The sequence below is a fragment of the Pongo pygmaeus genome, chromosome 21, assembly GCF_028885625.2.
Source record: "Pongo pygmaeus isolate AG05252 chromosome 21, NHGRI_mPonPyg2-v2.0_pri, whole genome shotgun sequence".
NCBI classification, from domain to species: Eukaryota; Metazoa; Chordata; class Mammalia; order Primates; family Hominidae; genus Pongo; species Pongo pygmaeus.
The window spans coordinates 47,764,262-47,777,307 of record NC_072394.2 but is presented as its reverse complement, the minus strand read 5'-3'; the positions used below and the strand labels follow the sequence as shown (position 1 = coordinate 47,777,307).

At 40.5% G+C, this 13,046-nt stretch overlaps 1 protein-coding gene and 1 long non-coding RNA gene across 3 annotated transcripts; both read right to left on the bottom strand.

Annotated features, from left to right (window-relative positions):
- Positions 1–383: 383 nt before the first annotated feature.
- On the bottom strand, positions 384–1,633 carry LOC129022039 (uncharacterized). The gene is made up of 3 exons (XR_008496201.1): positions 1,473–1,633; positions 1,061–1,219; positions 384–478 (listed from the first exon to the last, which is right to left on the bottom strand). It is a non-coding gene; the product is annotated as an uncharacterized LOC129022039 (long non-coding RNA).
- Positions 1,634–8,067: 6,434 nt separating this feature from the next.
- Positions 8,068–11,154, bottom strand: LOC129021830 (semenogelin-2). Of its 2 annotated transcripts, XM_063658979.1 has the most exons (4): positions 11,058–11,154; positions 9,907–10,814; positions 9,101–9,546; positions 8,070–8,235 (listed from the first exon to the last, which is right to left on the bottom strand). In XM_063658979.1, the coding sequence occupies exons 1-3, from the start codon at positions 11,131–11,133 to the stop codon at positions 9,145–9,147; spliced, it is 1,386 nt and encodes a 461-aa protein (XP_063515049.1). In that variant the 5' UTR covers positions 11,134–11,154; the 3' UTR covers positions 8,070–8,235; positions 9,101–9,144. The 2 variants fall into 2 exon arrangements, with proteins under 2 accessions (XP_054323731.1, XP_063515049.1); XM_054467756.1 differs by having other exon boundaries at positions 8,068–8,235; positions 9,101–10,814; positions 11,058–11,150.
- Between the last annotated feature and the right edge of the window lie 1,892 nt (positions 11,155–13,046).

The window sequence follows — 13,046 nt, the reverse complement described above, 5'->3', positions numbered from 1 at the left end:
CAGAAAAACTGAAGCAAAAGTGGCTTGCTCTTCCATTACAGGATTAATCGGCATGCCATTCATAGGATGCAAACACAGAGAATTTAACTCCAAAATGCACCTGGAATCTGACCAACAGAGAATCTGAGTGTCAGGAGATATTGAAAGAGACAAATGTATCAGAAAAACACAAGTGCAGGAATTGATGAAACTAAATGTGAAACAGTAACTCTGTCCATTTTACAGTTTTAAGGGATTATGCAACATGGCTGAGTAGAGAGACAGCAAGAGATCAATCCAGCAGACTTACTGATTTTCATGGAGTTTTAAATATACAACGCTTTATTTCTTTGTCTTGTTATCATAGTAAGAAGCATTTAACTCTTGCTAAAAGGAAGTCCTGGGCCTGAGCGATCATGGACAACATGGAGACCAGTTATCCCAGTCTGAGCCTGTAGCACTTGTGTCTCATCAGTCCTGGTTAAGAAGGACTTTCCACCTTGGGAGAGAACAGGAAACCAGAGATGTAGGAAGATGCAAAATGTACAGGGCACATGGTTTTGTGTCCCGGGGGCACTGAGGCATGATTCCTGTTAGGTATTCTTCTCACAAGAACACTGGCAGGTGCTGCCAAAGAGTCAGGCACTGGGGATCAGGGACTCTAGGCAAGCCATCCTAAGGAACTGTGAAATTATAAACTTACCTGACGATGTAAATGTAAAGAGGAAAATGTTTCATGATTGTAAACTGTAAGTAAAAGGATTTGAAAATAAATAATAAAATCCAGTAACTATTGAGTACCTTAGAGATAATCTTGTTGAAATGTTGACATTATAGAGAGTTATAGAGAAGAGAAGAGTGATGCCCATTATGTGAAGTGGAAGGTGCATATCTGAGCAAAGAGGTCTGTTGAGCCCCCCCTTCACTTTAGAGAGGCAAATCCATGGACCGACCCAATTTAAAAGCCCTGCTCACAACGGTTGCTAAACGCATGGTCAGTTCTCAGCTCTCTCTAAGACAAATGCTTCTGAGGGAAGGAGTTAGGGGCAGCAAGGAGAACAGCAGATCTGGGGCTCCTCACCTCAATCCAAAGTCCACCAGGGCTCCATACACTGATGCTGACAGTTGTAGTAGCAACACTTCTTGACCCCCTTGCAACTCTTATCGCGCCAGCACATAGGTAACAGAGTGAAAGGGCAGTCAAGATCAAACTCTGGGCAATATCCCGGTTTCCGTGCAGCTGGAAAAAACACCATAGGTCAGGAGGCTGAGGCAGGAGAATCGCTTAAATCCAGGAGGCGGAGGATGCAGTGAGCCGAGATTGCGCCACTGTACTCCAGCCTGGGTGACAGAACGAGACTCCAAAAAAAAAAAAAAAAAAAAGCCGTAGGATGAGTGGGCACCAATGTGTGATTTCCAGGCCAGGTCACCCCGTGGACTCCTCAGAGGAAACGTTCCCAACCCCAGCCACACCCAGGGTCGCCAGGCCCTACCTGCACTCCTCAAGACTCCAGGCTGAGTCATGCAGAGGCAAAGGAGGATGATCACAGAGAGTAGAGAGAAGCTGCTCAGCTTCATAATGCAAGAAAACGGTGTGGGGGCACCTGGAGGCTGGACCTGTCTACGTCAGCTTTGGCGGGGCCCCATCAACAGACCGCGTTTTGACTCCCGGGGCTGGAGGTCAGAGGTGCCTCCGCTTAACCCGGAAGCACCATCTGTTTCCTTTCACCTCCAGGAAGAGACACCGTGAAACAACTGGGGTGTAACTTCTGAGAGCCCTCATGGACTGCCTCCTTTCAGGGTGTTACAGAACTCTTCATCATTTTTACTTTATCCAGCAGATTTTTAGGCAATAGGACGCCATTTTCTGGATCCTCTTATGTATTCTCCAAAGAACACTGGCATGTGCTATCCAGGAATCAAGGACTGGGATCAGGGATTCTAGGCAAGCCATCCTAAGGAACTGTGAAATTATATAAACACTCACAATGTAAATATGAAGAGGAAAGTGTTTCATTATTATAAGCTGTAGAAAACAGGAATAAAATAATAAAAACCCGGTAACTGTTGAGGATCTTGTGAATCTTGCTGAAATATCCTCTTTACAGAGAGGAGAAGGGTGAAGTCCATTGTGTGAAATGGAAGGTGCATAATCTAAGCAAGGAGGTCTTGCTTCATTGTCCAGAGGCAGATCTATGGGCCGACCCAGTTTAAAACCTCTGATCACAACGATTTTCTAGGGGAACAGGCAGTTCTCAACTCCTTCTAAGACAATGCTTCTGCAGGAAGGTTTCACGGGCAGCAGATCTGGGGCTCCTCACCTCAACCCAAAGTCCAGCAGGGCTCCATACACTGATGCTGACGTTTGTAGTAGCAACACCATTTGACCCCTTTGCAACTTTTATCCTGCCAGCACATGGGTAACAGGATGAAAGGGCAGGCAACAGAAAACTCTGGGCAACATCCAGGTTTCTGTGCAGCTGGAGAAAAATGCCACAGGGTGAGTCGGGGACACCAAGTGACTTCCAGGCATGAGGGCCAGGTCGTCGCATGGACTCCTCAGAGGAAATGCTCCCCAACTCCAGCCACACTACGCGTCGCCACGCCCTACCCGCCACTTTTGAGTACTCCAGGCTGGGCCATGTGGAGGAGGAAAAGGGGGACGGTCACAGTGAGTAGAGAGAGGCTGCTTAGCTTCATAATGCAAAAAAAGGGCTTGGACGCACCTGGAGGCTGGACCTGTCTATGTCAGCTCTAGCGGGGCCCCACCAGCAGGTGGTGCTGTGGCTCCGGGGGCTGGAGATCAGAGGTGCCTCAACTTGACCCGGAAGCACCAGCTGTTTTCTTTCACTTCCAGGAAGCAACCACGTGAAACAACTTCTGGGGTGTAATTTTTCAGAGCCCCCATGGATTTTCCTTTTTTCAGGGTGTTGCAGAACTGTCCTGGCTCTTCCTCATTCTTACTTTATACTGTGGAATTTTTAGGTAATAGGAGGGCATTGTTTTTCCCAGGGACTGCATCAGGACTGACCAATTTCCCTCTTCCCACTGTGTATCCAGAACATTTGAAACCGACTCCTCACAGCCATGTTCAGATAAGGGTGCATTTGAAGTGTTTACTTTTACTACATTAACATTGAAACACACACAGACAGAAAGTAAAAGCCAGATATTGCTCTATTAGCAAGATAATTTCTAGATTTATGAAAAATCTAGTTCCTTGTGCACCATAGGCTTTAAGTTTAATTCGTGAAAAAATTTTCTCATTTAATTCATGTCTTAATGTCTTCATGACTGTGTAAAAACTTCACTAGTTGATAAAGTCAAAAGGCCAACTTATGGGCTTACAGGATTTAAGATCATTGGTGTCCATTCATTATCTGACTAGTGAGCAAATGAAACGGGGAATTTAGTGGCTGCACACGATGCATAACACAGACTTTACAAAATTAGTCCAGGAACGTTACTAAGCAAGTATTCAGCAATAAAAACCACACAAACAAATGCTAAAGATAGATTCTGATTTCCAAAGCTGCCAAATTATATTATGTAGAAAGTACAATTTTATTTAAAAATTATGAGGTGTTTAAAGAAACATGAAATACTGCCCGTACACAGAAAAGAGGGGAAACAATAAATAGAAATGATCCTTTAGGAATCCCAGACAATGGCCTAGTGGACAAAGATATCAGTTATTATACTCAAAGAACTAAAGGAAATCATGGGCAAAAAGATGAACAGAAAGTATAAAAATCAGTTTCACATCATAAAAAAAATTCATGATGAATGATGAGGTCGTAAAGTAAAATCGCTGATATAGAAAGTCACAAGAGGGTCTTACCAGCAGATAGGAATAGACAGAAGAGAGGGACAACTAATATAATTATAGGTCAATTGAGATTATACACTCTGAGGAATGATAAAGAAAGAGACCTGTGTAATACAATCTAATGGAAAAACATGTGCCTAATGGAAATCCCAGAAGACAGGAGAGAGAAAGAAAGAGGCAGACGGATATTTGAAGATATAATGGCTAAAAACATTTGATTTTGCTTCAAAACACAAATCTCCTGTATAAAAATCTCAATGAACACTAAGAAAAGACTCTAAGAGATCCACATCTAGACAATTTATAATGGAAATATCAATGACAAAGACAAAAATAAATTCTTTTTTCTTTGAAACAGAGTCTCACCCTGTCGCTCAGGCTGGAGTGCAATGGCACAATCTTGGCTCACTGCAACCTCCGCCTCCTGGGTTCAAGCGATTCTCCTGTCCCAGCTTCTTGAGTAGCTGGGATTACAGGTGCACACCACCACGCCCAGCTAATTTTTTGTATCTTTAATAGAGACGGGGTTTCACCATGTTGTCCAGGCTGGTCTCAAACTCCTGACCTCATGATCTGCCCACCTCAGCCTCCCAAAGTGCTGGGATTATAGGCATGAGCCACCGCACTTGGCCGAGAAATTCTTGAAAGCAGCAAGAGATAAATAACTCAAAATGACTAATAAATAAGCTTAACAGCTGATTTATCATTAGAACCATGCAAGCCAGAAGATAGTGAGAGAACATATTAAAAGTGGTGAAAGAAATATCGGTCTACCAAGAATTCTATATCTTGGCAAATCTATCCTTCACAAGTTAGGGAAAAATTAAGATACTCCCAGATATATGAATACTTCATGTTTTTCACCATTAGATTTCCCATACATGAAATACTGACATGATGGCATATGTAGAATACTTTTAAGAATCCACATAACTCCAAAATATTATTAGAGCTAATAAACAACTCATCAAGGTGCAGGACAAAATATCAACCTATACCTCTCAATTGCATCATGAAAAAATCCATTTACAATAGCATCGAAAAGAATGAAATACACGGGAATTTATTTAAGAAAATAATGGCAAGACATGTACATTTGTTGAAAACAACAAATCATGATGAAAGAAATTAAACAAGACATAAAAATAGAGAGCCATTCCATGTTTGTGGATTGAAGACTCAATATTCTTAGGCAGGCAATTTTCCATATTTTATCTAAAAACTAAATGGAATTCTTATAAAATTACAGATGACTTTTTGTAGAAATTGACATGTTAATCCTAAAGTTCATGTGTAAATGCATAGGACTCAGAATAGCTACCACAATCTTGAAAAAGAGTGCAAATTTAGAAGACTCATACTTCAATATTTCAACACTTACTGCAAAGCTACAGTGTCAAGACAGTGTGGTACTAGCATAAGCATAGACACATATATTAAAGGAATAGAATTAAGAGTCCAAAAATCAACCATTATATTGTCAATTCACTTATCTTCAACAAGGATAGAAAAACTATTCAGTAGAAAAAGTCATCTTTTCAGCAAATCATACTGGGAAAACTGGATATCCACATGCAAAATAACATAGCTAGAACCTTATAGCACACCAGAATCAAAAATTCCACTTCCATAATTATACCCAAGAGAACTGAAAATGTATTCACGCAAATATTTGCACATGAATGCCCATAGCAGCATTATTAATAATTAATAAAAATGAGCATCTGCGAAAAAGGAATCTGGATCTGCACCTTGAGTGGAATGCAAATATTAATCAAGTTGGACCATAAACCTTAGTATAGATGCTAAACCTATGCAGCTTCTAGGGAAGGGCATCACAGACAGAACATTTTTGCAGCCTTGGAGAAGGCAAAAGTTCTTAGATACAATAATATTCATATTAAAAGGATAATGAATATGTTTGATTTCATCACACTTTAAAACTTTAGTTCTTCCAAATACATCATCATTAAGAAACAAAACAAAACAAAACAAGCCACACACTGGGAGAAAATTCTACTCCTAGTTATTTACCACAGATATTTAAAAATATATATTACTGTGCCTTGTACAAGAACTTATGTGATATCCTAATTCACAATGACCCTAACTGGGAACACCAAATGTTTATCAGCAGATAAATAGAAGAACAAATGTGGAGACTCAAACAATGGAATACTATTCAGCAATAAAATGAATGAACTGCTGATACATACAAAACAGAATGAATCTCAAAAACACTGAATAACAGCCATACACAAAAGGTAATGTTATTACATAAATTCATTATATAAGGATTAAAAACAGGCGAGTTATGAGTTTCTAGAAGTCAGTATATTATTTGCCCCTGAAGAACTGGGACTGAATTTGAAATGAGCATGAGGCAAGATGAATGTTCCGTATGTTCATCTAGGCGTTGTGCAATCATATATATGTGTTTGTCAAATCTCATTCAAGCAAATACATAAGATCTGTGCTTTTCTTTATATGTATTTTAACTCCCTTTCAAAGAAGGCGTAATAAAAAATTATTTTATTATGATTACTTCCAAATTTGTTGTCCTGGCACTTTTTTTTTGAGCACTGGGGTTGAGATCATCTCACTCAATATCTCTAAGCACGTCTATGAGGTGGTTATTATTATCCCCACATTAAGGTGAAGGAACTCTGCATCAGAGACCCCCACTTTCCAAGACTATGCAAGCGGTGGGATCCACATTTCAAGCTAATTGTACCACAGCACACAGCATTTATGACTCTGGCTGTCTTGGTTATTTGCATGTTAATTTAGGTTTCCTTCCCTGCACAATCAGCAACATGTCAGGGAAACTGTTGAATGTATGTCTCTCCACATATAGAGAAGAGAGTCTGTTCAGCAGACCGTAGCAGGTAATTCTAGCTTCCCTGATGCTAAGGCCCCTAAGCCCATCACAGCCGCTCCTCTTTAACCGCTGGGCTGCTAAAATAAGGCAGGTGGCTGATCACAGGGCCTCTGTGTTCTTGGGAGGGATGCAGTGAAGAGAGACAGGATTCTCATAACACTATGACCAAGTCTCTTATCACACACCTACAAGCAATATGAGACCTCACAGAGAAGATTCTTTCTTTCTTTCCCTTTCTTTCTTTCTTTCTTTCGTTCGTTCTTTCTTTCTTTCTTTCTTTCTTTCTTTTTCTTTCTTTCTCTTTCTTTCTTTCTCTTTCTTTCTTCTTTCTCTCTCTTTTCTTTCTTTCTTTCTTTCTGTCTTTCTTTCTTTCTTTTCTTCTTTCCCTTCCTTTCTTTTCCTTCCTTCCTTTTTCCTTCATTCCTTTTTCCTTCCTTCCATCTCTTTCTTTCTTTTCTTTTCTCTTTCTTTCTTTCCTTTCTTTCTCTCAGTTTGTCTTCTCTCTTTCTCTCTTCTCCCTCTGCCTCCCTCCCTCTCTCTTTCTTTCTTTTTAAGGAAGCTCTACAATATTTAGTCAGCATGTACAATGAAGTTAACTGTGTCAAAGTTTTTCATGGGCAGATATGGGACTTAAGCTTGCAGGAAAGAAAAGATTTAATTAAAGATATACTAGTTCTTAAAACAGAGCTCGAATGAAATCCAGATCTCTTATTCCTAGACTAGTGATTTTTATTATTCCTCTATGTTGGCTTCTTCTCCTGGATGTTTGGCTTTCCCTGGAAGCATCCTTAGAATAGAGGGTGAAAGGGCATAAAAGGAGTAGAATTTCTATTATTAACACACCACCTGCCCCAAGACTCTGGCCTGGTCGTCTGGTCTTTCCATCCACAGGTAACATTTTTAAATCCACTCACTCTTGCTGAAGTGGTGGAGACTTGACATATCACTCTTCGGTGTAATTGCATCTAAATGTATGCTGTAGGGGTAGGACAATTCTTAAGCTAAGTGAAGAGATGTGCTGCTGTGGACTTGGGGAATACTCATGGCACTAGTAGATCAGGGACTTTCCTAGGGCTTGTTGCAATACATTTTCTCTGTTCTTTCTGGGGGACTGTTAGATCCTGGGGTCCTATTACTACAGAGGTCACGAGAGACTTTAGGGTTGGCATCAGGAGGTAGATGTGTGCCTGGCAGAGTAATAGCATTTTGTTTTTAGTGTTGGATTTCTATCAATACATCTAGAAATGTGGCTTTGATTACTATTCTCCCTAATGCTTCAAAAATATCCCATTCTTTTCTTCCAAAACCATTTTTATCAGAAATGCCCTCAGCCCCTTGAGCCACTAGGAATTCAGAGATCACTGGAGCCAAAAGCAGATAAAGCAGAAAATGATCCCTTTATTGGAAGTTTGAAAGGGCTCCAGGTTTAGAAAGCCTAATGCAAGGAAGCATGGGAAGGTGGTGTCATCCATAGACCAAGGATCTGGGACCACATGGGAGGCTGCATCTCAGAAACATCAAAGACTTCACTGAGGTCAGGTGACACCTAGGGAGAAAAAAGACAACCAGATACGTGAGGATAGTGGAGAGTGGGGATGAGGATGGGAGAGCTGGGACCACTGTCCCCTTTAGCGCCAACTGCACCAGCCCCCTGATCATTAGGACACCAGGTCACTAGTTATCAGCTGGGACCATTGTTTCTGCTGCTTACCCTCTCTTCAGGTACAGTGTTACTTATTGTTAAGGGGCAGGGAAGAACCATTTCCCCAATCCAGGTTAAAATTTTCCTCTCCTGACATTGCAAGTGTCCAATTAGCACCTGAGATCTCTCAGCATCTCCTGCACCTCCCTTTCCACTTCCTTTTTCACAACCTGAACAGGAATCCTTCTTTCTACTTATATCTTTCCTATATTCAGAGAGAGTGGACTGCTAGTCTTCGGGCTTGTGGTCTCTGAAGGAGCATAGATGAACTCTAACAGGGATGCAAGAACATTCATGTACGTGCAGAAAGAAAATATTAACTGCTGTAATATTTCATACTATATGAGAAAGAATTTGAGGTTTACTAATCTAAAGTATAAGAATTGACAAGAGTATACCATAAACTCATAAATATGCATATATAGTCAGTGCATGTTCAAAAAAATCTCTAGCAGGTAGGCATGTATAAAAATATTATTGAAGAATACTCAATTAAGACTAGGAATTCTAGGACCCAGTGATAGTTCAAGCATCCTTCCCTGCCACTACCAGGTCCTCTACTCACCAGGAAATGGTGTTCATCTTCCCACCACTTGTAATATAGCACTTCTATTGATGTGAACAATGGTTATCAGTCCTACCATGTTCCTGGAGAGTCCCCAACTTTGGGACAGGCACCTCTCCTATTTGGTAAGAAAAGCAAACTTACCTTGCTATTGGTCCAGCTTTTCAAGTGGTTGCTAAGCAATAGGGCTATGTAGATATTGGATTTCTGTCTTCATTATATTGTTGTGTCAAATGATCATCACGGGCAACTTCGTGCTCTGTAATTACAATATTACGTGCCTCACTGGATTCCTGTTGGTATCTGCCTTTTTGTTCATGACTGAGTAGGTCTTGTTCTCTATCTGCAGATTGACGAGACTTTCCTTTTGCATTTTGGCCAGACCATTGATCTTGATTAGGATTTGGTGTCTGGATTTGAGACTTGCCTTCTACTAGCTTTTCAGTTTGGAAAGAAATACTGCTTTGGGATACATCTTTCTGCGTGTTCTTTCCTCCATAGTTGAGTCGTCTTTCTTCTGTACTTGAAGATTGGTATGACATTTTATTTTCCTTATGGCCATGCTCTTGATCTTGACTAGGAATTGTTACCTGGTCTTGAGACTTGCCATGTATTTTCTCTTCAGTTTGGATAGAAATGCTGCCTTTGGATACACCTTTCTGTATGTTCTTTTCTCCACTGTTGAGATGTCTTTCTTCTGTACTTGAAGATTGGTATGATATTTTATTTTCCTTATGGCCATACTCTTGAGCTTGACTAGGAATTCTTACCTGGTTTTGAGACTTGCCATGTATTTGCTCTTCAGTTTGGATCGAAATACTGCCTTTGGATACACTTTTCTGGATGCCCTTTTCTCCACAGTTGAGGTGTCTTTCTTCTGTACTTGAAGATTGGTATGACATTTTATTTTCCTTATGGCCATGCTCTTGATCTTGACTATGAATTGTTACCTGGTTTTGAGACTTGCCATGTATTTTCTCTTCAGTTTGGATAGAAATTCTGCCTTTGGATATGTCTTTCTGCACACTCTTTTCTCCATGGTTAAGTTGTCTTTCTTCTGTATGTGAAGACTGGTATGATATTTTATGTGCTTTCCGGCCATGCTCTTGATCTTGATTGAGATTTTTTGTCTGGTGTTGATTTTTGTCATATACTAGGAGCTCACCTTGGGTAGTAAAAATGTCTTTGGGTCCATGTTGGAGTCTGTCTTGATATGCAGGACGGAGTGAAGTTTGTAGTTTACTTGAATGTTTCTCTCTCACTTCAACCACATTTTGGTAATGCCCTTTATTTTGATGAGAATTTTGAGTCTCACGTTGTTTGTTAGCTACTAGCTCTTCAGTTTGGAGAACATAACTGCTTTGGGATCTGCCTTGTGTTCTACCTTTTTGTGCACCAGAGGCTGAAGCTTGTTCTTTACTTAGTCCATGAACCCATAGCCTTTTTTCTGTGTTTGAATATTGACTGGATATTCCCTTTCCAGATGGGCTATTCCCCTGATCTTGAGAAGGATTTTGTGTCCCACGATGAGCTTTGCCTCCTTTATGATGTATAACTATCATATGAAAATGACCTTTTGATTTATCATGGTCTCTGCCTTCTTGTTTATAATTGAGCAGTTCTTGACTTCCACCTAGGTGTTGTTTTGATTTTCTCGTCTTATGTAGGGCATTCAAATCATATTGTTGACTTTTTCGGGTCCGGTCGTGATCATTGACGTCTACATGATATGTGTGTTGAATAGAAAAACTGCCTTTGGATTTAGTATGTTGTTGGTCTTTTTGTCCAAAATAGTGCTGGCCCTTTTGTCCATGTGGAAATTGGGAAGATCCACTTGGTAATTGGCCTTTTGATCCACCTGGTAATTGATAATAGAAATGTATGCATTCATTATCTCCAAAGCTCTCTTGCAACTCTTACCTCCCACCTTTTCCCAACGAATTTCTGATATTTCCAAAAGCCTACAGCGTTGGGTGGAGAAAAATCAATTCTCATCAAGGAGAAGAATCTGTGCCTGAACAGGTTACTGTTTGCACCCTGAATATCCTTAGAGGCCGTTCTTTCTGAGCAGATTTCCCCAAGGCTTACCCTCTCCACTCACCTTTTTGTCCCATCACAGCTGCTTGCTTCTCCAAGATAAGGAGCAGGGAAAGGACAAAGAGGATGATGGACTTCATCTTGCTTGAAAAATCTTGTCTGAGAGCTGAGCGGATCTCTTCATTTATATGTTCCTTGAGTGGGTGTGCCATGGGTGGAGCTGAAATGTGAAAAGGCACTGCCCTTTCATAGCTTATTAGTAAATGCCAACTTCCTCGCCCCTGCTCAGTGGGGAATAATGTCAAAGTCCCCAGGGACTTAGCATGGGGACATAATGTTAAAGGCAATTTTTTTTACTTCCAGAATCCCCAGCAAAATTTTATCGGTCTTTTTATATCATCATGTCAGATCGCTTGCATTATACAGAAGAAATTCAGTCCAGAGTAGGAAGGAGACTAGCTTCAGGTTACAAAATAATTGGTGGCTGACAATGCCTTCATACTCTAAATGCGAGTTTCCTTTCTGATGCAGTAACTTAAATACTGCATTTTAGGTATAACTCTATACTTCGTCTTGTTTTAAAGTAATCCTGAGACACATTCTGTTTTACTCGAGAAGGAGCAGTCATAGACATAGAATGATACAGAAGAGAAAGAAACTTTATGGAAGCCGAAGAAAAAAAGTTTCAGCAAATAAATGAGGCATACCAATGTCAAATGTATCTGTGAAGTTCATCACAATAAAGACTAACGTGTCAAAAACTTTCTAATGTTACTCACTGCTAGTAATGTTAACGAGAGATGAATACACTTGTGTTGGGTTGTCAGTTGAAGGATGGAGTCCAGCTGGAACCATCTCAAGAAGTCTGATTTCATGGTGGAATGAGAGGTGAGGCTGTATCTGGAGGGTGAGGTAAGCTCCAGAGATTTTTTGAAAGGATGAGAAAAATTTAACATGTTTTTATGATGATAAGAACAACTGTTGGAAAAAGAAGTAAAAATGTTGGTTTCCAAATTGGATTATTTGATGATATTTATCTAAACGGCAAAATATATTTTTTAAATAAAAGCATTTCATACTTCTGTAATAAACTGCTGAACCCTCCAACAGGCTGTGAGAAATATTTGCCACTTTCAATTCATTAAATAATGTATTGAGAGTGGACCTAAAGCTAAAATTTTTACCTTGGGTGGAAGCATAGGGTTTTTTTGCTTTTGTTTTGTTGTGTTGTGTTGTTTTGTTTTTTTGCAATTGTGAAAACTTCTTGAAAAATCCAAGGAAGGTTTTTGTTTGTTTGTTTGTTTGTTTTGTTTTTTTGTTTGTTTTTTGAGACACAGTCTCACTCTGTCGCCCAGGCTGGAGTGCAGTGGCACCATCTCGGCTCACTGCAAGCTCAGCCTCCCGGGTTCATGCCGTTCTCCTGCCTCAGCCTCCCAAGTAGCTGGGACTACAGGCACCCGCCACCACGCCTGGCTAATTTTTTGTATTTTTAGTAGAGACAGGGTTTCACCGTGTTAGCCAGGATGGTCTCAATCTCCTGACCTCGTGACCCACCCGCCTCGGCCTCCCAAAGTGCTGGGATTACAGGCATGAGCCACCGCGCCCGGCCAGTTTCTTTACTTTGACTGAAAAAGTCCTTGTTATGAGCAGACAACAGGAGAAGCAGCAACATTTGAACAGTGATCCTGTATGCATTCAGAACACTGTGGAGGTAGTTCTGGAGAAAGGACAGCTTGAAAACTTATTTCAATTATTCTCTCTTAAAATCCTAACCTTCCTGTAAGCAATGCTATATGGAAGGGGAGAGGGGAAAGGCCAACCATAGGAAAAAATGCTACTTGCCATCAAACTTGAAGCATGTGAGCTATGTGGTTTCTCTATGAGCCATTCTGAGATCTTACCAGTTTTATCTGTTTGCCCTAAGGGCAGTAAGTATTTCCTTATGGCAGGGACCCCAAAAGAAAAGAGTAAACTTTTCCTGAACACAAATTTATTGCTGTACCTGCTAATCACTATAATCTTCCTTACACTTCCCTTAAGGAAATACCAGGAA

Excerpts from the sequence above, each read along its gene's own strand:
- LOC129021830 (XM_054467756.1), bottom strand. The coding sequence starts at position 11,133 with ATGAAGTCCATCATCCTCTTTGTCCTTTCCCTGCTCCTTATCTTGGAG. Across the intron at positions 10,815-11,057 it reads AGCTGTGATGGGACAAAAAG|GTGGATCAAAAGGCCAATTA; the intron begins GTGAGTGGAGAG and ends ATCAATTACCAG.